This window comes from Hermetia illucens, chromosome 4 (assembly GCF_905115235.1).
Source record: "Hermetia illucens chromosome 4, iHerIll2.2.curated.20191125, whole genome shotgun sequence".
Lineage (NCBI taxonomy): Eukaryota > Metazoa > Arthropoda > Insecta > Diptera > Stratiomyidae > Hermetia > Hermetia illucens.
In genome coordinates, this window is record NC_051852.1 from 27,124,211 (window position 1) to 27,146,195 (window position 21,985).

The 21,985-nt window shown below is 42.8% G+C and overlaps 3 protein-coding genes across 3 annotated transcripts in view; all 3 read right to left on the reverse strand.

The window, feature by feature from the left end:
• The window catches only part of LOC119653404, a 42,998-nt gene continuing 21,013 nt past the window's right edge, over positions 1-21,985 (reverse strand). The window contains exons 12-19 of the mRNA XM_038057968.1: positions 15,408-15,817; positions 15,311-15,345; positions 14,837-15,250; positions 14,442-14,778; positions 14,135-14,375; positions 7,908-8,048; positions 909-1,716; positions 1-847 (exon numbers count right to left, since the gene is read on the reverse strand). Of these exons, the coding sequence (XP_037913896.1) occupies positions 219-847; positions 909-1,716; positions 7,908-8,048; positions 14,135-14,375; positions 14,442-14,778; positions 14,837-15,250; positions 15,311-15,345; positions 15,408-15,817 (3,015 nt within the window). The 3' untranslated portion in view covers positions 1-218. The remainder of the gene's footprint in view (positions 848-908; positions 1,717-7,907; positions 8,049-14,134; positions 14,376-14,441; positions 14,779-14,836; positions 15,251-15,310; positions 15,346-15,407; positions 15,818-21,985) is intronic.
• On the reverse strand, positions 13,527-15,289 carry LOC119653776 (zinc finger protein 43-like). The gene is made up of 3 exons (XM_038058778.1): positions 14,837-15,289; positions 14,442-14,778; positions 13,527-14,375 (listed from the first exon to the last, which is right to left on the reverse strand). The coding sequence occupies exons 1-3, from the start codon at positions 15,183-15,185 to the stop codon at positions 14,099-14,101; spliced, it is 963 nt and encodes a 320-aa protein (XP_037914706.1). The 5' UTR covers positions 15,186-15,289; the 3' UTR covers positions 13,527-14,098.
• LOC119653778 lies at positions 15,200-20,542 on the reverse strand. The gene is made up of 3 exons (XM_038058780.1): positions 20,124-20,542; positions 15,408-15,817; positions 15,200-15,345 (listed from the first exon to the last, which is right to left on the reverse strand). The coding sequence occupies exons 1-3, from the start codon at positions 20,259-20,261 to the stop codon at positions 15,294-15,296; spliced, it is 600 nt and encodes a 199-aa protein (XP_037914708.1). The 5' UTR covers positions 20,262-20,542; the 3' UTR covers positions 15,200-15,293.

Sequence of the window (21,985 nt, forward strand, 5' to 3'; positions counted from 1 at the left end):
TTCCTAAAAATATTTAATAATTAAACAAGGTCGCATCGCAAATTTATGATTATAAATAACTTTAGTACTTTCACGCTTACCTCTAATGAGTACAAATATTATTCCGACTACACATAATACTTCTATCGACACACTAAAATTTGTCTTCTTAAAGTTCGTTAGCATTTTCCACTTGGGCTACAATCATGCGGGATTGATTGACTTTCTCCGCCTCTCCTTTAATAATGAATTTTAGCATGTTCTTTCCACGCCGATCGCTGACGAAACGATTTCAAACAAATTTCACATTTAAACTGTTTTTCGGCTGTATGACATAACAAATGAATTTCTAGTAATTTTTTACGTTGAAAAGTACGAGGACAGACTTTGCATTTATATGGTCGTTCGCCAGTGTGAAATTGTATGTGTTTATTGAAATTACTCTTATCTGAAAAGTCTTTGGGACAGAACGTACATTTGTACGGTCGATCACCAGTATGGCAACGAATGTGAACGGTTAAATGTCCCTTCTGCACAAACATTTTCGAACAATACCCACAAGTGTATGGTTTCTGTCCGTTATGGGTGCGCATGTGAGATTCAAGAGCACTATTCGATTTGAAAAACTTCGAGCAAACAGTGCATTGAATTACTTTCTCCTTCTCATCAGCGTAGTCGTGCTTCACCAACATATGGTAACTGTATCCAGTTTTACTACGAAATGGTTTCCTACAATATTCACATTTATATGGGAAACCTATCTGACTAGGAACTTTATCTAGATTGCTATCGGATTCGTTGTCGGATGCTGCCGCCTGCTTTATACTGAGATGTGTAGAACTGTGTTCCAACGGAGTACATTTAAACTCTAAAAGACAAGGACACATTGAAATGGCATCAGCTTGACACCCGACAAAATGCAAACTTACCTTGCTTGCATATAGTACAAATCGAGCCCAATATATGGTCATCTACTATATGCCTTCCGAGAACTTCTGGTGTATCACATTGATAGGAACATGCAGGACAAGTTTTGGTGTTTTTGTGACTAATCTCTTTACAAATCGTATTCTCGTCTAAGGAGGTAGAGTCTTCGTCGAAATTTACCTCTACTTCTTGTTTAACTTTCCCTCCAGCTAGCGAAACTCGATCACCAACAATTTCCAAAGTATATTTAACATTGTCTGTGATATCAGTTACTTCGAATTTATAACTTGTCTCATTGAACTCGCAGGAATTTTGGGTTACTTCATCTGGAGCTGCCTGAAGGATGCTTTTATCAGAATTGTCTGCGTCTGCCTCAAGGGTGCTTTTATTAGAATTGTCTGTAGCTGGCCCAAGGGTGCTTTTATTAAAATTGTCTGTGGCTGCCTCAAGGGTACTTTTATTAGAGTGGTCAGTGGCTGTCTGAAGGTCACTTTTATTGGAATGGTCTGTTGCTGCCTGAAGGGTAGTTTTATTAGAATGGTTTATATTTGCTGGCGTTTTCTGAACGGAATGTTTAGCTGAACTATCAGTATATTGTGGAATGAATCCATTGACGTGTAAACTCTCATTTTTAATTTCTGATATATCCATATACTCGTCATCGATATTCGCAGTCTCTTCTTTACTTTCCTTCAAAACTCTGAAATATGACTCAGAGCTTTCACATTTCACGAGAAAAGAGTACGTTTGTTGAATTTCGTCCACGCAATGATCGCATATGAGATCAGGCAAAGCAGAATCGTAGGTTACCTAAAATTAAAGTGAAATGATCATTTAGATTCTAAACAACGCCTACTTATTTTTAGTTGAATGTAATAATAACCCAACGAGAAATATTGATTCTGAAAGCATTCGGTTTTACGACTGAATTTGTGATAAATATATATTATCTGCCATCCCTTGGTAAAGGAAGCTCGACGGTGATAAGTATGAATACATAACGGAACAGGAGACAAAAAAGCCGAATTTATTCACCTAAATTGGGAAGGGACCCGACTTTGAGAAAGATTTAGCAAAACGAGGTATTAACTACAAATGGTAATAAAAGGGCATAATGCAAATGGTTGTCATAGTCCACTGACGCACTTTGTCCCACGCGCGTAAACCACACCTATGCGCCATCACTGTCGGTTTCCGGTACTTCTTGCGCTCCACTTTCACTCTTTTATGGCAAGTAGAGAGAACGACACACTCGTCGTCCATTCTGGGATAGTGGATTCCACTGCATGGCATAACACGCAGTTGGGTTGTCGCCCTTCCTTAATATGTTAAATATCCACTGCCACTCCCATATAGTATAATAGCATGGAGGGTATTGTCGCGGATGTTAGTGTTGAGATATTTGCACTTCCAAATTTTGGACCAAACATCAAAAGCAGATTTAGCTTAATAGGGCTATGACCGAAGATTTCGCCGAAATTCTTGCTACTTGGCGGTAGCTTCTGCTTCCCTCACCAACGCAATTTTGGATTTTCTTTTTTCTTCCCCCTATCGCAGCCATCAACAAACCTCTCAGCTCTTATCCAGGTTTTGTAAAATCCTTTTAGGCGGCACTTTTGATGGCGGCCCAGTGCTCATCAATATTCTCGAGCTGGTTGTTTAAATATTTTTCCCACTCCTAGACGACAGTCAAATCGCGTAGACGGCCGTATTGAATTTGGGAGACCAAGGATTTGTTCTTTTGCGAGCAGATGCAGCCGCGAGGTGCGAACGAAGGCAACCGCTCATTAGATGACGATTCCTTTCTAGGCTGATTTTGGCACCTATTTTGTTACGTACATTGAGAAAACACTAGTTCTACTGCTCATCGCGATATGACTGATCTGATTAGGTGTTCCGTACCAGTCAGTCGAAACTCAACTTATCTTGTGGCAGTTCTTGTCGTCGAAGAGTGTACTGTCGAAAACGAGAATGACGAGGCAGTGGAAATTCCAGAAGTCTCCGAATCTATCATCGTTATTGTTACGGTCACCGAGATCATACTTCTCCAGCATATGCCCGAGTAGAGTCAGAGCCCACCTTGGCATTCAAATCATTCATCACGAGCAGAGTGACACCTTTAGGCAGGCTCTCCTAAACTGCGTGTAATTTCTCATAGAAAGAATCCTTCTTCTCCATATCGGAAATCAACATTGATGTAAAGCACTGTACAATTGCGAACCTCCTTAAATTGAACTGAAATCTTGCAATCAATATCCTGCCAGAAACTGATTCCCAGGTCAAGAGAACACGCTTTACATTTCTCGTCAACAGCAGTGCGACACCGGATCCATGTATATTACCACTTGGCTTTCCAGAGTACAAAAACACAGCGCCGCAATAGAGAGAGGGGTACCCTCCAGAGTCCCAACATCTTCGTTTAGGCCTGGGATATATAGCCTATATCGCTGGAAATTTCGCTCAAGCTGGCGATAGCAAGAGTTCTGAGGGCCATCGATAGTATTTTCGACGCGAGCACGCACATTCTAGAAACGAATCATAGTCCGTTTTCAATAGCCAAAGGTCGTACTCGAGAGGTCAGTACCTCTCCGACGTGTTGTAGACGTTTCGGTAGCAGTAAAGTTTCAAAATTTTCAGGTTGCTAGCCCACAAATTTCTACACTTTCTACACTTTTGATCACCTTTTACGACAACCAGAAAATATGTTAAGTGCTTTAATTCCCCCAAAATTCGCAGAAAAATAGCTTAAATAGCTTCTCCGCATAAAAATCTCCGGGTTCAGATGGCATAATGCCAGTCATGTTACAGGAGCAGCAGGAAAGGGTTGTGTCGTGGTTTGTCTAGAATTACGGGAGCTGTATCTCTTTACGATACGTACCACAGTCTTCGAGACATGCACAAGTGGTTTTCATACCAAAGCGGGCAGGCACCGCCATGAGTTCGCAAAAGGTCTTTCGACCAATCAAACTAACCTCTTTCATGTTGGCACCGGACATCCACTTAAGGACGATTATGAAGAGAATGCCTTTCTCTAAGTCCCAACATGCTTAGCCCACGTGGTAATTGGCACGGTTGAGCGGTCACTGCAGTACAAGCAGTTTACCTTAGCTGGCCTCTTGGATATAGAGGGGGCATACAACAAGGTTACTACAAAAGCAATCAACGAAGCCTTGACCAGTACTGAATTGAAGGGGTATCTTACGCATTATATTCATGCTAAGAACCAAGATAATCCAGTTGGATCTGGGATGCAACCACTTGACCAGAGCTGTGAACACGTGCCCGAATGGCGCCATCTCTCTGCTCTTGCTAGTAGTGTTGGACGAAATTTTGCGAATATTGGACGGTAGCGAGGTGAAGGTGACGACTTGGTGAAATTATTATCAAGCATAAACCGAACCAAGACGGAACTGCTGCTATTCACCTCCAAGGCAAGGGTGCCTAAATTCACCCTACCACGGCTGAATGAACAAAGATTGATTCTTTCATCTAATGCAAAGTATCTGGCTGTAATCCCGGATCCAAAGCTAAATTGGATTTATAGCCTTGGATATATAGCCTTCTATATCTGCATGAGAATTTTTGCAATGAAATGGCGTATCCGGTCGAGGATGGCCCTCTGGATGTACACAGTTATGGTGCCTCCCATCCTAATATAAGGCTCTATTGTATGGTGGCAGGCTTTGAGCAAAAAGTACAATAATAGGATTCAAAGAACCGCGTGTACAGGTACTACCGAGCTCTAAAGTCCTGCCCGGCAGATGCTCACAATGTACTCCTGCATCTCCTTCCACTAGACCTCCACATTAAATACGCTGTAGCGTGCAATCAGACTACATGGATTCGGATGCTGCCCAGCGAAGCCCTACGGGCAGAGTAATATCCTAGACAAAGTACCTCGGGAAATATGGGCATTCCCCGCTGATTATGCCACATGCAAGCTGAACTACGCGAGAGGAAGACCGTCGACGTGTTGCTAGGCTATGACACTTTATTCTTCACCGACGGATCACGGATGGTCTATGTGCTGGTACTGACGACCATCTCAGAAGTCTGCTGCGAATAATAGACGTGTTCAGCCGTGATATTCGGATGGAGTTTGGATTAGACAAGTGTAGAATCCAAACCATCCGCAAAGATCATCACGAGCCGCATGCCGGATATAGCATTGGTGACCTCCACATCGAAGCTATATTATTTGTATTCCTATCCCTCATAACAGCAACATCGAATGAAAATACGTGGAGAAGAAGGTAAACTATGAGCCACTGGCTCTCGGAAAATCAAAGAAATTTGCCGTCTCGAGCGGGTCGTTGTAGTTCCCATAATATTGTCAGCTACAGGTATTGTACTTAAATCCCTCACGGCTTCCCTTGATGTACTGGGATTTTCGCAGTCTGGTTCAAACCATGCAGAAGTACACCATTCTGCATACGTGCTCGATGTTGCGGGGAGTTCTCGACGGATTCTCGAATTGACCTACCACCGGCCATTATCACCAGCGCCCCTTTATTCTTGAAGTAGGTAGGATCGTCCGAGCCTAAATACTTGGCACTTAGTGCTAGTATGAGGTAAGGTCCGACATCTGCCGAGATTGTGATAACTCGGAAATAATAATAATCGTTGGCGCAACAATTCAATTGGATCAGTGCCTTGAAGTGTGTTAGAACACTTCGTTCAAGACAGTAACGATATCGCTTTTCATAATCAGTGCTGAATCCAACATTTTGACTTGAACATTTCCAAAATATCACAAATTCTTCCGACAAGAGGTCACAAAGTCGATCTCTTTTCTAGAGGACAAACAAACAGGATGTCCAAATAATTGAAGCTTCAGGTGGGCCATCCTTATGTCGGTTCCGAGAAATCAATTGCATGTAGATATAGCGTACAATTTTTGGGCAAAGTGATTTTTTAATATTCCCAGTCATTCGGAAATTACAGTGTTAAACATGAAAAGTATCGTAGGCCAGGTTTATGCCGCTCGCCGCAATGAAGCGCGAATTTATCGGTCCGAACAACGTTTGAATGACTTCGCTTTTTATCTCTTTTTTGAAGCAACCGACGGGTTGTGGACCAAGTATAGCAGATTAAGGGTCAGTCTAAGTTTTATGGTGAATAATCAACGAAGTTATTGGAACCACTTATTCAGAACATGTTTCTACGATTCCCGAACTAGGATAGTTGCGATTCATCAGGCCGTTTCTTTACGCATTAAAAAAGTGCGAAAAAATATCAAAATTCACAGAAAAAAGCTACGAAACATTTACTTATGGATATTTTTTAATAATCCTAGTTCACGAACCAGGATATACTCCACGTATTAAAATGCCGTTTATTTTTTTTTCCTTAAGAAGAACGTCCTCTAGTTTGAGTGGATATGTTGCCGGGTACTTTAATAATGAACGACGATATCGGGCTGAGAAAATTGTTATGTATGCTCAAGATATTAATAAATGTACCGTGAAAAATTAGCATTTGTATGTTTATTCAGTTCTTCGATAGAAAATTCTCAGTAAAAGGGCCTTCACATGAGAGGACCCCCTTAAATGCCAGAGCTACGAGCAATGACAATTTCATTAACACATCTAAAAACCCTCACTTGACATCTTTATGTACAACAGAGCAAGTCATCCTTTCACAAACCATAATCAGGCATTAACCCAACTAACACAGTACCGAATGTCTTCTTGACGAATACATGGGGCATTGCCATGGGGAGTCGAATGAGGAATATAAAAATACCTCCTCAAATAAAACATTTATTTATGTTATTTATCAAGACACTGGTTTTTCCCCTTTGCTGGAAATACTTTGGCTATACTTTATATAGATTAATTGCAAATTTTCCATATGGTCAAAATAGTTGAGCGCCAGCCACTCAATCTCACTGCCCCTTCAAACCCCGGTCCCGAGTGTTTGTCTCGTCTTTGTGCTGCCCTGCTGATAACCCCACAGCAGCAAGTGTGATGATCGTGAACATGAAGCATAATCTCACTAGAAACTAAGATGTTTGGATACCCTATACTCCACAAAAGGGTAAACAGTAGGCACCCGAGTATTATCTTGCTAACATTGGAGTAGTCCCTACTAGAAATTGTGAACTGGGAGGTGTGTGGGAGACAAATGAGACCATATAATCTTCATCTGCAAAAGACTCCAAATAGAAAAATAAATATATAAATGAGCAAAGAAGTTTAGCTTCCTGGAGGATTTTTTTTCAAGACGGATCCTGAACACTTGGAAAATCCTGGCAACTTCATTGTAAAGTGGGAAATTAAACTCTAAACGCTTCCTTTGGATTTTGTAATACAACTCACCAGATTCACAGAACTTAACTGAAGGAAAGTGGTCCAACAAATACCGAACAGGACGATACAAAGCAATAAGGTGCAAAATATCTTCCAATGATACTTTTACCAAGGCAATATAGCTAAGCTGGCGTTACTGCTGGCGTCATAGGCAACGGCCTACCCTTCGTTCCCTCGGCAGTCGTCTTGAGTTGATCAGCGTAACACTGGTAGCTTGCCGGGTTCCCGAAGAACAAAATGAATACAAACCACAAAAACGTGAAATGCGAATGGATTCAGACATATTCGAAACTTCATTAATAAATCAGAGGATTCACATGTCCACACGATGGTAGAATGATGAATACTGGGGTGGACTGTATTAGATCAACCCAGGTTAGGAGGGAGTTGTTTATTTCGGCTCCAAATATTCAAGAATTTGAACTGATTGTCCAATTCTGCTATCTCGTTTAAGTAAATCCCTTCTAGCACTACTTCCATAACAGAACCAAACTAAGCTGCTGGCGTTTGCTTCTCAATAATTTATAAGGAAGCAGAAAGGCAGTAGCGATTTTTCCAAACCACAGATAAGCCACGCGTACTTCCCAATGTAAAACTTACGTAGTGCTTCCTATCACCCGGGAAAAAAATCAATTAATAACTCACTCCTATCATATTTTGATTATAAATATTAAATACAACATTAATTACCAATAAGCGAGTGTAAATTTTCCACAGGTCAACGACGCCGCTCGAGACCGAACCAACTTTCGGAGTAATCGACACAACCAAAGGACTCAATGTCCCATCGGAACGCAGACACGTCCTGCACGTTTTGCCGAGATCCATATTTTGTTATTAAGAAATTTTGACTAATGATTTTTCGGAAAATCCCATTTAATTGAGTTAGGCGATAACAACCCGAGCACTTGTTTGATAAACAATTGAAACTGTCACATTAGGAAACAGCTGAGATGTAGCACTATTTATAATGGGTGATAGAATGCTGTTACCATCCACTGTAGGCATGGCAATTTGAATTTAAGCGGGAAAGTTTCTACGAAAGTTTTATGTAAAAATAGGATGACACTAACTTAGAGCAGAGGTAGACCTAGAAAATGTAATGTAGTTTGGGCGGTGAGGGGTGTAATCTGCGGGAAAGTAGGGAGATAGGGGAAAAATAGAGGAGAAATCCATTACAAAACTTCAAACGCTTAATCTCCGTTAATATTGAGAATTTCGAGAAAAGGAACGAAATTTGTGATCACTAGTTTAGAAGAGAAATAGACCTATAAAATGGTATGTGGGCTGGATAGCGTAAGAATCGGGGAAAATGAAGACATTCTTAAAAATCATATATTCTTTCTTGACATTTTAATTATGCGACAATTAATTGTAGTTCTAAGCCTGCAGCCATTTATTCGATAAATGATAACTTATTGAAAATTTTAAAATCGTGGAATTGGTGGATTGACTAACTAACTAACATTTTCAGAAGGTTTTCTCCCGAAGGCGCCAGGTCCTGATGGCATTCCGGCGGAAGTTTTCAAACTGATTTCCACCAACGGCCAAAAAGGCTGCTTGAAGGAGGGCATTTTTCCTTGTCGCTGGAAAATGGCTGAATTCGCGCTGATCAGCAAGGGTAAAGGAGACCCCGTCTCCCCGACTCCCGTCTGCATACCGACCGTTCGAGAAATTTATCAAGGAGGATTTATCCCCAATGCAATTCGGGTTCAGAACAGGGAGGTCCACAGATGATATTATGGAGGTCGAAGATGCCGTTACTTGTTTCCGGACGCACTGTTGAATAGGCGCAAAGCAGACTTGGCATATTGATGGGACGGGTGAGCGGATGGACGACTGCTCACGGTTTCAGCCTTGCACTCGAGGAAGAAGAATCCCGACCCTGCGTCTCATATCGATCGGCGAGTTGACTATAGAGTCAAAACCAGCGGTTAAATACCTTGGTTTAATGTTCGACTGGAAAATGCGCTTCTTCGAGCAAATCAAAGCAGCAGCGGTCAGAGCTGCAGTTGGAGTCGCGGCCTTGAGTTGGCTAATGGTGATGCTGAGGACCCTATATCTACTAGGAGACGTCTCCTTATGGGAGCAACGCAGTCGATTCTGCCCTATAGCGCGGATGTATGGGCTGATGCCCTACACAAAGAAGTGCATCGTAAGCGCCTTGCTCAAGTGCAGAGGCGGGGAGCTTTGCGAGTGGCGTTTGCTTATCGTCCCGTCTCTGAACCGGCTACGATGGTCATTGCGGGAGTGGTCCCCGTTGCCCTCGTTGCCAAGGAGTGCAAAGCTATCTACCGCAATAAGGGGGAGAACTTAACGTCAACGCAACCTTACCGAGTGCAACTCTCTTGGTAAAATAAGCCAAGAGGCAGATGGACTGCACGGCTCTTCGACAACTTAGACCCGTGGTTGAACCGAACGGACGGTGAGATAGATTACTCCCTTACCCAACTTCTAAGCGTGCATGAAGGTTTTTAATCTTTCCTGCACAGTATTGGGAAGGCGCGATCTCCTGATTGTGTGTTCTGCGATGGAGTGGCGGACGACGCTGAACACACCTTTTTCTCTTACAAGAGGCAACTTTATGCAAACACAGGGGAGCTCTCTCCAGACAACATTGTCAGAGCTGGCAGCTGGAATCGTATTGTGCATTATGTTCGGGCTCTTCTTATTGCGAAGAAGATTGAACTCGATCGGCGGAGGGGTCGGACGGTAAGGGGTTCCCTGAACTGACAAGTCCCTTCCTCCCCTCCCCTTCCGTTGGTGAAAGGAATTGCCTGACCTGAAGGCTCCAAAAGCCGGGAGAGCGGGAGGGCTAGCCCGAAGTAATGTGTCAAACGGTTCCAGGCCAGTTCTCTGATGACAGGGAGGTGTTTAGTTGGTATTCCGACAGAGTACTGTTGCGGGAGTCCAACACTCTGTGCGTAAATGCATTCACCTACCTTACTCAAAAAAAATGCCAGTACGGATATATTGACAAAGGCACAAAGTAGCAAAATCTTTGCATGTTTTCCTGGAATGCTACGCGGAGTATAAAAGGATCAGAGGTCCGCCCACGAAGTCAGTTCGCTGTTCAACACCTCCACCGCCCAACTAACCTCCCAACTCACCACATTCCTCCCCACATACAACTCCCTTTCCTCAACAATGGAGAAGAGACTCTCGCTCCTCTGCTTCGTCTGTCAAGTGTCCCCCAGTAATGACCACCAAAGTGATATTACTACTGACTGACAACAGAATTCGTCAGTCGACAAAAACGCCACGAACTGACCAATTTCCTTTCCGTCCACAAACCCAACCTATTACTTCTTACTGAATCCAAACTCAACCCAAGACATAAGCTGTACATCTCTAACTATATCACCTCCCACTCCGACCGTATTGACTGCCAAGACGGGGGCACAGTCATATTAGTAGCTAATCCTCTAGACGCCCAACGAGCCTACATCCCAACCACTATTGCCCCATCCATTGAATTAACCGTTGTCTTCATCACCACACCTTCCTCCATCATATTCCTAGGTAGCCTCTACTGCCCCGACCAAACCCTTAATCCCGCTGACATCTCCAACCTAGTGCAAGGCCTCAAAGCCCTCCCAATTAGCCAACACGAACGTTTCTCCCTTGTACTAGGGGGCGCCCTAAACGCCAAGCATAATACCTGGTATAACACCACTATAAACGCCAATGGCAATAGGTTAGCCACGCAGCGCTCCCACCCTCTACAACTCACCCTCCTCCCCACCATCCAACCCACCGACCATAGGCAAAATATCGACTCCTTCATCGACTCCTTCCTGGTAGGCAACCACCTTCTCATCAACCCCAGCCCTCCTACCTCCCCCCAAGACCTTCCCACCATCCCAGGCTTGAGCGACCATGGCGGAGTAGTTCTCCACTTCAACATCACCGATCGCCTTCCCAAATCCCAGCCTAAATTCCTTCCCAACTACGCTGCCACCAACTGCTAACGCCTCAACTACAACCTAGCCGATAAACTATCGAATATCTGCCTCTCGTCCAATCTGTCTCCTATCGAAATTGACTCCGCCGTGTAAAAGTTCACGGAAATCACACAAAAAGCCTGCAACGAAACCACCCTTTTCAGACCACTAAACTACCAGGGCCTAATCACCCTTCCACCCCACGTCCTTGACCTTATCAAGCAAAAAACTACCCTACGACGCCAACTCCACCGAGCTCCCCAGTTTAATTTCCTCAAATCACGAATTTACTCCCTAACACACCTCATCCAATCCCATATCCAGACACTATACGCTGACGACTACGCTACGCGAAACCACGCACAGCCAGCGTCTTCCCCCACAATACTTTCCCCAAAGCCCACGCCGACCTGATTGCTAGCCATTTCTGGCCGCCCATCACACCACCCAAAATTTGTCCGACCCACCCACAGAAACTGCGGTGCGCCAACACATCCACAACCTTACTACCACACCATTCATTTACACCCAATTTCAGATCCCACCACCCCAACCTACAATACCCTGCTGCTTACCAATACAAGCTATCACACCCCATACAGTAGAATCCATCATCCTTTCCCGAAATAATAAAAAAATCCACCGGCCCTGACTACATCCCTATTATCATCCTAAAAAAATGCACAAAAACCCTAAGCCCTTTCCTCTCTCAACTCCTCAACCTATGCCTCCAATCAGCACACTTTCCCACTCCATGGAAAGTATTCCACATCGTCCCCATCCTAAAAAAGGAACAACCTTCAGCTTCTCCGGGCAGCTACCGCCCCATCTCCCTCCTCAACGTGACATCGAAAATTTTCGAGCACGTCATTCACCATATCATGCTCCAACACATCACCGACCAGACCATTATCCCCCCATTCCAGTTTGCCAACAGGCGGAGTTACGGCACTTCACACGCCCTCCTAGACTTCAAAACTGACATCCTCGCCCAGTTAAACAACAATATCCCCACCACCGCTTGCTCTTCGATATCCAGAAAGCCTTCGACGCTGTCTGGCACGAACGCCTCACCTACAAACTCTCCCACACATTCAAATTCCACCCGCAACTATGCAGGTTTATTCTAAATTACCTTTCCAATCGCCAATCCCTAGTTCGCATCCATGATACCCTATCCGACCCATACAGTTCTCCTGAGGGCCTACCCCAAGGCTCAGTTCTGATAGCAACCCTATTTTCCCTATACACCGCCGATATCCTACTCCAGTAAGGGCTCTCCTGTATTCCGGGCACCTGCTGCTGCCCGCAATGTGCCGATGGTCCACACCCTCCTTTCCTTTGCACAGTAGACAATTTGGGTCAGCTCCGCAGTCCTTGCTGATATGGCCTTCCACTCCGCATCTCCTGCATTACTTTGACCTGTCATTTGGGTTAGTGCATTACTTCGCAATGTGACCAAAGCCAAGGCATCTAAAGCACCGTTTTAACGCCACCTGTTCCCTAAGGCGACACATAACCCAGCCTATTCTCACTCTCCCTGCTGCTAACAGTTTGAGTGCGTTCTCCACTGGTAGGCTGATGATGGCGGTTTGTGTTCCCCCATAGGCTTTCCTTAGCGTTTTCACCACTGACTCTTGTAGTTACTTGAGTTGCCTGGTTCACTTTTCCAATCGGCGACTTCCCTACTCGTTCATCCTGGGCCTTACCGTACGTCAAACGGATGCCTCTTATCATGGCCCTTATATTTTGGTGAATGTTCCTGCGCTCCTTTATAAACTCACACAGCTCCATGATCTTTTTACCGAGGGCAGTAAAGGCAGCTCCAGACTGATCATTGCCCAAAACATCGCTCGGGTGAATCGGCGTCAGTGATTCTTCCTCATCGAAGACTCCCGCTATACGCTTCCCACTGGGGGTAGCGATCGTGGGGGCTTGTGCCCGTGTGGGAGGGGATCTGCGAAAAATCGAGCTCCTTCTGAATGGATTCATCACTGGAGCCAGTTCAAGTTCCTCCCGTACGCTTGTAACATTAGATGCCACAGGAGCCAAGGTTCCCACTACTGAGGCAAAGTTAAGCTGTTAGAGATAAGTCTAGTATTAAGTTTAGTCATAAGCTATGTGTAACCAAAACAAAGAGAAAAAATAAATTAATTGTGTTAACAAAAAAAATTACGAAGTCAGTGTGCTTCCAGAGTTAGAATAACTCACGTCGGTTGTAAGTCCCTCGTTTTTGTGGCAAGGTAATTTTTTTTCGCTGTTCAACTGCTGAACTTAGACTGTCCTTTAAAAATTAAAATGCATCCTATTTATATTCCACATTCATTTTATTTTTATCTCTTATTCCACATATTTTCTTGGAGAATCTAGTTTACCTCCTAAAAGACGGAAATAAGAAGGGTAATCTTATACTTATTTTTTGAACAATAAGTTGTACCTTAAACATAGAGATAATAATCTTATATTTATTTTCTTAACCACTAAATGCACATGTGCATATTTATTTGGCTGCACAATTTGATGGCGGGACTCGTCGCTCGCCCACGAAGATAATGTGGTGACGTAACTCAGTTGAAGGGATTGTTCTATAATTAATTGTTCAGTACGGTTGTATGATTTGAAGTTATAGAACGGATTTTTATCTAATGCTGCGCAATCCAGTGATATGAGTTATGTAAAGTGAGAACTTGACAATACACTATTGTTTCTTTGAATGAATGAATTCACAAAAAACACACTATTGTTTCTCTGATTTATGATAGACACCTATGTATGTATGCGGAGTGGTTAATTTTAAGTAAAGTTTTCTATGAATATTAATTGTGGTTTGATTTTTATAGAAATTTCATATTGTGCATTACATTAAATAGAAACAAGTTCAATTTATGCGGACGCTTTGAACGTTGTGCAAATTTTGTCTGTCCCTTGGAAGTCATTCTATCCGGATTCTACCGTAGTCCCTTCATCTTTTACTTGTGAACTTCTCAATGCTTTCTTTTTGAAATGATCTTTAACATGAGCTCGAAGTTCTCTCTGATATCGAAATGCCATTGGGCATTCTTCACACATATATATATTCTCTCCAACGTGGCCCCTCGTATGTTTCACTAAATCATTGCATTGTGTAAATGCACGATCGCAGTATTTGCATTGATATGGTTTCTCTCCAGTGTGTATAAGCATGTGCCGTTTCAAAGGAAACAATGAATTGAACCTGGTCAAAATCATTAGAAAAATCATTGCCAAAACTCCAAAGGAATTAACGCAAATTATCACTTACTTCATAGGACATCTCTGGCACTCGTAAGGCTTCTCCCCAGAATGCACAAGTTTATGCTTTTTCAATACATATGTTTTCGAAAATTTCATACCACATTCATCGCACTCATAGAGGTTTGCATCCTTATGAACATAGGCATGTGAAACTAAATTGCTTTGACACTTGAACCGGCTTGGGCATTGCGGGCATTCTATTGATTTTTCAGATGAATGGCGCTTCAAATGCTGCCGTAAATTCCCTATACTTGCAAAAACTTTATCGCATTGGGGACAAGGATATGGGGCCTCTCCAGAGTGCAGTCTAAGATGTTCTCTCAACGGACTTGGATAATAGAATGCTGAAAATAAATTCTTTTGAATTCTCATATAATTCGATTTAATAGAATTTGATATTACCTTTTCCACAAACTTCACAAGAATGTGTCTTGATCCCGTTATGCCTATTCAAATGGTCAACTAGTTGTCCATTACCAGCGTATCTTTTTCCGCAGATATTGCATTGAAATTTCCGATTCTCATAGTGAGTTCTATTATGTCGCGACAGTAATGATGATCGTGGAAATGTTTCAGGACATACCTTGCAACTATATTTTCGCTCTCGATTAGGCAAATTTTGATGTTTGCGCATATGTGATGATAAGGATTCTTGCTTGGTGAACACTCTAGAACAGTCCATACATCTAAAGCTGGTTCTTGGACTTAGGATCGTTGCTGTTCCTGATATTACGGCGTTGTGTAACAGCATATGACGATTCTTATTCTCTTCAGTTGTGAACAGCTTCTTACAGACTTCGCATTCAAAAGGTCTTCCTTCTTTGTAATGAATTTTTTCATGTCGATTGAAGTGATATCTTTAGGTGAAAGCCTTACCGCATGTTCTACATGTAAGAACTGAAGTGTTCCGTCTGAAGATTAAAAAGCAGCATAAAATTATTATAAGCTAAAAATATTTAACAAAATTTTATACCTTCTTTTCGGGGTTTCAATTTTTGTGGCTTTTTCGGGTTCATCATCATCATCAGTAACGATTTGCAGCAAATATTCTTCATCGTCACTGTCGTCATGCATTTCTTGACTGCAATCTAAGACAGTTTCATTAGGAGTTAAACCCACTTTTGGTTCGTACTTCAACTGCTTTGATTTTTCCACATTGCTAGCATCCTGTTCTGTATTATCAAGCTCTTCTTTCGATAAATGAGAATCACTGTTGCTGCTATTTGGTAAGAGGGTGCCTTTTGATTTTTGCTTACATGTTGAAAATTTCTCTAAAAGACTGTTTGATTGTTCGCACTTCACAATAAATTCATAGCTGCGCTGGATTTCTGCAACGCATTCACTACATACAAACGCAGATTCTATGAATCGATCGTCATCAATCTGAAAAGTTAACGATTTTTCATTCTGAATGAAAACATAATTATCAATGAACGTACTTTAATTAAGTCATACAGTGCCTTCCTGACAATATCTAGTCAACTTCCCGAATTTTGACGCCTGGACACCGTACACGTCCATGGTTTTTTCAGATTTTTCGGTTGTCCAGTTTCTAAGAATGAATCCATGAACGAAATGATGACTTTATACCAACCACATTCCCCGCATTTCCAACAATTATCAAAACTAATACCGGCTTCGCAAAGTTCTAATCGAGACCTTTCTTTTGATACCTCATACATATATTCACCGACTACGCACCACAGACAGGTCGACCTGATGCCGAAAAAGATGCCTTCTGGCTACTTCTCGATGAAAAGACTTGTCACATGCCTGCTGACGACTCATAGTCATGTGGGTGAAAAGGCAGTGGTAACAAGTGCTATGGGGAAAGGGATTTGGAGCGCGCAATGAGGATGGCGAGGGTATAATCGATTTTGCGAATATTCATGACCTTGTACCTTGTACCACCGTCACTGATTGGCATCCTGCGACATAAGCTACCGATAAAACAGTGTGAGGAACACACTGGCCTGCCGCACATTAAATGGTGGCGATTTGGTCAGAAGAAAGAAGAAGGGATCTCACTTACGCGGAAAAATCGTGGAACCAAATGAAAGACATTGTCCACAAACTAGCCTTTGCAACCCTCGAGATCACCAAGCCAAGTAAGCGATACATCAACCGAGATACTTGCCATTGGAATGACGATGTTGAAATGAAGGTCCGTGAAAAGAAACGCCTCTACCACAAGTTTCTGGACGACAAAACCCTCGTCAATTGACAAATTTATAAGAACGCCAACCAGGAAGCAAGGAAAGCAATCGCTGTCACCAGAGCGACTCATTACAAAAATTTTTGCGATAAACTGGGCATTCGGGATGGCGAGAGAGATCTGTAACGACTTGCCAAAAGCCGAAACGAACGCATACAGGATATCAAATACTTGTGTTGCGTTAATGACAATAATGGTACTTTACTTACGAACCGTGGATCCACGACGGATAGATGGCGAGAATGTTTCAACCAGATTTCAACTGAAGAATTTGGTCATCCTCCACTTCCACAATCATTGCCGACATTTGGAGCAGTTCCACCTGTCAGCACAACTAAAGTCGGGGAAGCAATAAAACGAATGAAATCGGGGAAATCGGCAGGACCTGTCGACATCGCATCTGAGCTCTGAAAAGCGAAGAGCTGGGACCCAACACTGTGGCTCAGTGAATACTTTAATCGGGTTATTCAGGAAGCATCCGGATAGCTGAGTGGTTGGAGCACAATGTTATCGTACGGAAGGTCGCGGTTCAAATTTCACTGGTGGCAGTGGGATTTGTATCATGATTTGACGTCGGATACCAGTCAACTCAGCTGTGAATGAGTACCTGAGTCAAATCAAGCAGAATGCTGACCTCATTGCCTAATATAGGGTACTTTACTCCTGAAGTGTACTGTTACGGTTTTGAATGAAGTGCTCTAACACACTTCAAGGCCCTGATCCAATTGGATTGTTGCGCCAACAATTATTATTATTTATCACAATCTCGGCAGATGCCGGATTTTACTTAATACTAGTGCCAATCATTTAGGCTCGGATGATCCTACCTACTTAAAAACTAAAGGGGCGCTGGTGGTAGTGGCCGGTGGTAGGTTAATGGGAGTATCTATCGATAACTCCCCGCAATATCGAGCACGTGTTCAGAATGGTGCACTTCTGCATGGTTTGAACCAGACTGTGCGAAAGTTCCAGGACATCAAGGGAAGCCGTGAGGGATTTAGGTACAATACCTGTAGTTGACAATATTATGGGAACTACAACCACCCGCTAGAGATGCCCAATTTCTTTGATTTTCCGAGCCAGTGGCTCATAGTTCACCTTCTTCTCCGCTTATTTCCGTTCAATGTTGCTATTATAGAGGATAGCAACATCAATAATATACGCGGAGCGACCCGTCTTGTCAACTAACGGTACGTCAGCCTTGTAATGTGCAGTATGGCGATCAGTTAGAACTTGCCGGTCCCAATACATGCTATAAGCAGAACTATCAAGTACTGCTTGCGGTTCATATCGGTAAACCGGATATGTTCCCGTGATCAGCAAGGTTTTGATGGATAACCTTACATACAGTATTATGCCTGGTGATGTATTGCACCGGTGCCATAACAGTACAGCCAGAAATGAGATGGTCTAACGTCTCTAACGCAGAACCACACATTTTGCGCTGGTCGTTCTCCAACCGAGCTTTTGAGCTTTTTATAAGCTCGGGTGGCGACCACGCCGTCCTGAATGGCACACATGAACCTCTCCGTCTCAGCAAAGAACTCGCCAGCACACAGTCATCTGTTCGACAAATGCAAATCGACAAATGGCTACCAAAGACAATTCACGTGTTTACCGTGCATTGCTTTTAACTTCCATTCATCGATCCGCTCTTGGTCCAACTTCACCCCACTCAGAGGATTGAAAGATCGATCCTTCAGTCAGTCCACAATCTGCCTTACAGACAGAAGCAGGTACTTGTAGAAATCTGTCTTGGTCATAGCTTCGATGTGGAGGTCACCAATGCTATGTCCGGCATGCGGCTCGTTATGACCTTTGCGGATGGCTTGGATTCGACACTTGTCTAACCTAAACTCCATCCAGATATCACAGCTGAACATGTCTATTATTCGCAATAGCCTTCTAAGATGGTCGTCAGTACCAGCATACAGCTTTATGTCATCTAAGTACATCAAGTATATCAGTTCGCACTTAGCACGTAGGCCATACTTTATTGCAAAACCATGCCCTCTAACATCATTCAGTAGCCAGGAAAGAGGGCTCAGTGCCATATAAAACCAAAGAGGACTCAACGAATCCCCCTAGAAGATGCCCCTCCGCATACGGCTCTGAGGTATTAACACCCTCAGATGTACGGACTGATAAGGTGGTATGCCACCCTTCCATGACTGTCGCCAAAAACTATTAGTTTCGGATCAATGCGATACATATGGCGGGTGCCTGCGCCGATGATCCACTCAGAATGCACAACATGCTGGGCGGGTAACCCCCAAAGTCTACCCCAATACTCTTTCGCTTCCATCACCGGAAACTCTGCACACTTATTTCTCACCCGTCTGATGGCATTGCCAGTGCTGATCTGAATCAGTCTAGCAATGACCTGCCTTAGTGAGTCCCGCCAACATTCCAGACGAATTTTCCATGGTGGATCCCTTTGGTCACTGAAAACCAATAACACGAAAGCGAATCTTCTGGCCGTGCAATCTGATAGCCGTAACTACACCACAATACACAAGTGATTGTAGTTGCAGCAGCTACATATCAGCACAAAGCCGAGATGCAATCTCATCATTGATTTGAGATAGAATTCCTGAAGTTGCTGGAGATGCATAGAGCCTGGGAATACCTGGTCTATGCAAAGGATCCATATCCGAGAATTCTATACACGCTCTTTGGAATTCGTCCCGAACCTCAGCTGGACGGTGGAGTATATGATAGTAACGTCAGCGCCAAAGAACAAAGAACTACCAACATCGCACTAGTCAACCGGAAACAATAAAGATAGGAGACTTCAACTTTAAGACCTTTGATAATTTCTCCTATCTAAAGTCGAAAATCACAACTGATAACAGCTATAACGATGAAATCCACGCACGTAAACTGTTTCGTTCGAAACGTCTCTCACTGCACAAAACAGTCATCTTGCCAGTCTTTATATATTTTTCGGAGACCTGGATTCGTGGCAATAAAAATTTCGAACTCAGGAAAATCCTCAAAAAAATTCTTGGCCCCGTACCTGAGGATTGACGATTCCGTAGTCTACATAACGACCCAATTTATGAGCAATTCACAACCGTCTGGTAGTGAACAAAGTCTGGCTCAACAGGTTGCGGTGGGCTCGTCACCTAATCCGTGTAGGGAACGATGATTCAGCCCGGAAAGTATATAAAAGCAATATCTGTAGTTGAAGAAGAAGATGGAGATAGAGCGATGGCGTAGGTCAGGACGCCAGACAGCTTTTGGGGATATCGAATTAGTGGACATCGGCGCAAAACCGGGATGTCTGGAGTTCCTTACCAAGGACACCTGTTGTTGCGCTGTTGATGATGATGATATATACACATTGTAACATATATGAATATAATGTAATTTCGCTCTATACACGGGTCTGTTTCAACCTGTCTCAAACTCATTCAATGACAAGATAACACAATCTACACGATATTATAATAAATACGTTAATACACTTACCAATATATTTTTGAATATTTCCCATAAACTCAAAACACTTTTGGACTTTGAATCGTAGTTGGGGTGCAAACAACTTAGAAGCGCTTTCATATTATCATTTGCTTTGAAGCAAATTCTACATAACTCCTTCGTGTTCATTCTGTTTGTTATTTAATTTCACGAACTAGTACAAAATCGTTACTTCCTAACCATTCCACTTTCTTTCATAAATCTCACATTTAACTGCCGCCGGTATTCTGCGTAGGTGGAATAACAATTCCCACTTCACTTTGTTTATAAGCAAAATGTCGCCACATACGAATGTAATGACAGAAAAACAAATAGTCTCGAATATTAATGGAGCAAAGCGTATGCGCGGTTTTTATCCTTGAAATAAATATAAGAATTAGGAAATATAAATGATGTATGGGATACGATCAAAATTTGTTATGTGAATCTGGAAAAAGATCTAAATGAGGACTAAAAAGTATGATAGCCGCGATATTATAACATTATTCAGAGCAATCTAAATTTATTTCTTCTTTCAAGTTGGTTCAGCGTTGTTTTAACTTCCGCACTGAACTTCCTCTATTCAAGGATAGGGAAGGTATGATTAACACACACAAAATACCTGAAAATACCCATACCCAGTTTTTCACTAACAAGGAAGTGACCTACCCTACATCAATAAATATTGAACTAATGGACAGGTGGAGTGGCCATATTTGCACGTATCAGCAAAATAACCGTCGATTTGAAAAACATGATGTCCAACAAGATAAATATTATATATAGAACTACCGCAAAGGGAAATCAATGTAAGAGGAAGGTGATAATTAAAAAAATACAAAATACTTTGCTTGGTGCTTCTAGAACAAAAGTATGCAGGCAGGAAGTGGAAGGAACAAACACTGAGTAGCATAGTAGAGACCCACCATTGTAAAGTTGTTATGCCTCGTTCACCAATATTGAATTACCAGTGATCACCAAATGACTAGATTCACAAATATTCAGGTGTTCGTTTCAAAAAAACGATAGTGCCTCAATCGATTAGTTAGGGTCGCTCATAGTAAAAAAACAAGCAAAACTCAGATTGTAAGCACTCTTTTTTAGGTAAGGTTGGTAAATGCATTTACGCACAGAGTGTTAGACTCCCGCAAGGGTGCGTCATCGGACTAGCAACTAAACACCTCCCTATCGTCAGAGAGCTAGCCTAGACCCCGTTTGCCATATCACTTCGAGCTGGCCATCTAACTCTCCCGCCTTGCGGAGCTTTTGAATCAGGGAATTCCTTTCACCAACAAGAAGGGAGAGAAGGAAGGAACCTGTTAGTTCAAGAAACCCCCTACCATCCGGCTCTTCCACCGGTCCAGCTCTATCTTCTTCGTGTAATGCGCAACATGACTGGAGTAAGGGCAATCTGTCCTACGTGGAGATACTGAAAAAGGTCAAACCTGATCCCGACCTAAAAAATCTGAGTGGAAATATAAACAGAATCCGAGGAACCCAGAAACCCAGAAAGGGAATCTCATATTCGAACTGAAAAGATGCAGGGTAGGCAAAACTGATGACTTTCGCACTCAAGCTAAAAACTCACTTGGGTGCGCGTCCAAAAACATGAGATCTACATACAATGTAAGGATCTCGATGAAGTGACATCGAGAAGAGAAATTTGTACTGCTCTGAAGGAGCAATTCAAGTTGGAGGAACTTACCGACGAGTCTATTGTAGGTTTACGAAAAACCTATGGCGGTACTCAAACGGCCACACATACGAGTACCAGCGGAGGCAATATATGGGATGGGTTGGGGGTTGTCTGCCGTTTAAGAAAACAAATTCAATTAAAGAAGTGCTTTAAATGCCTCATGGTTGAGCATTTCGCG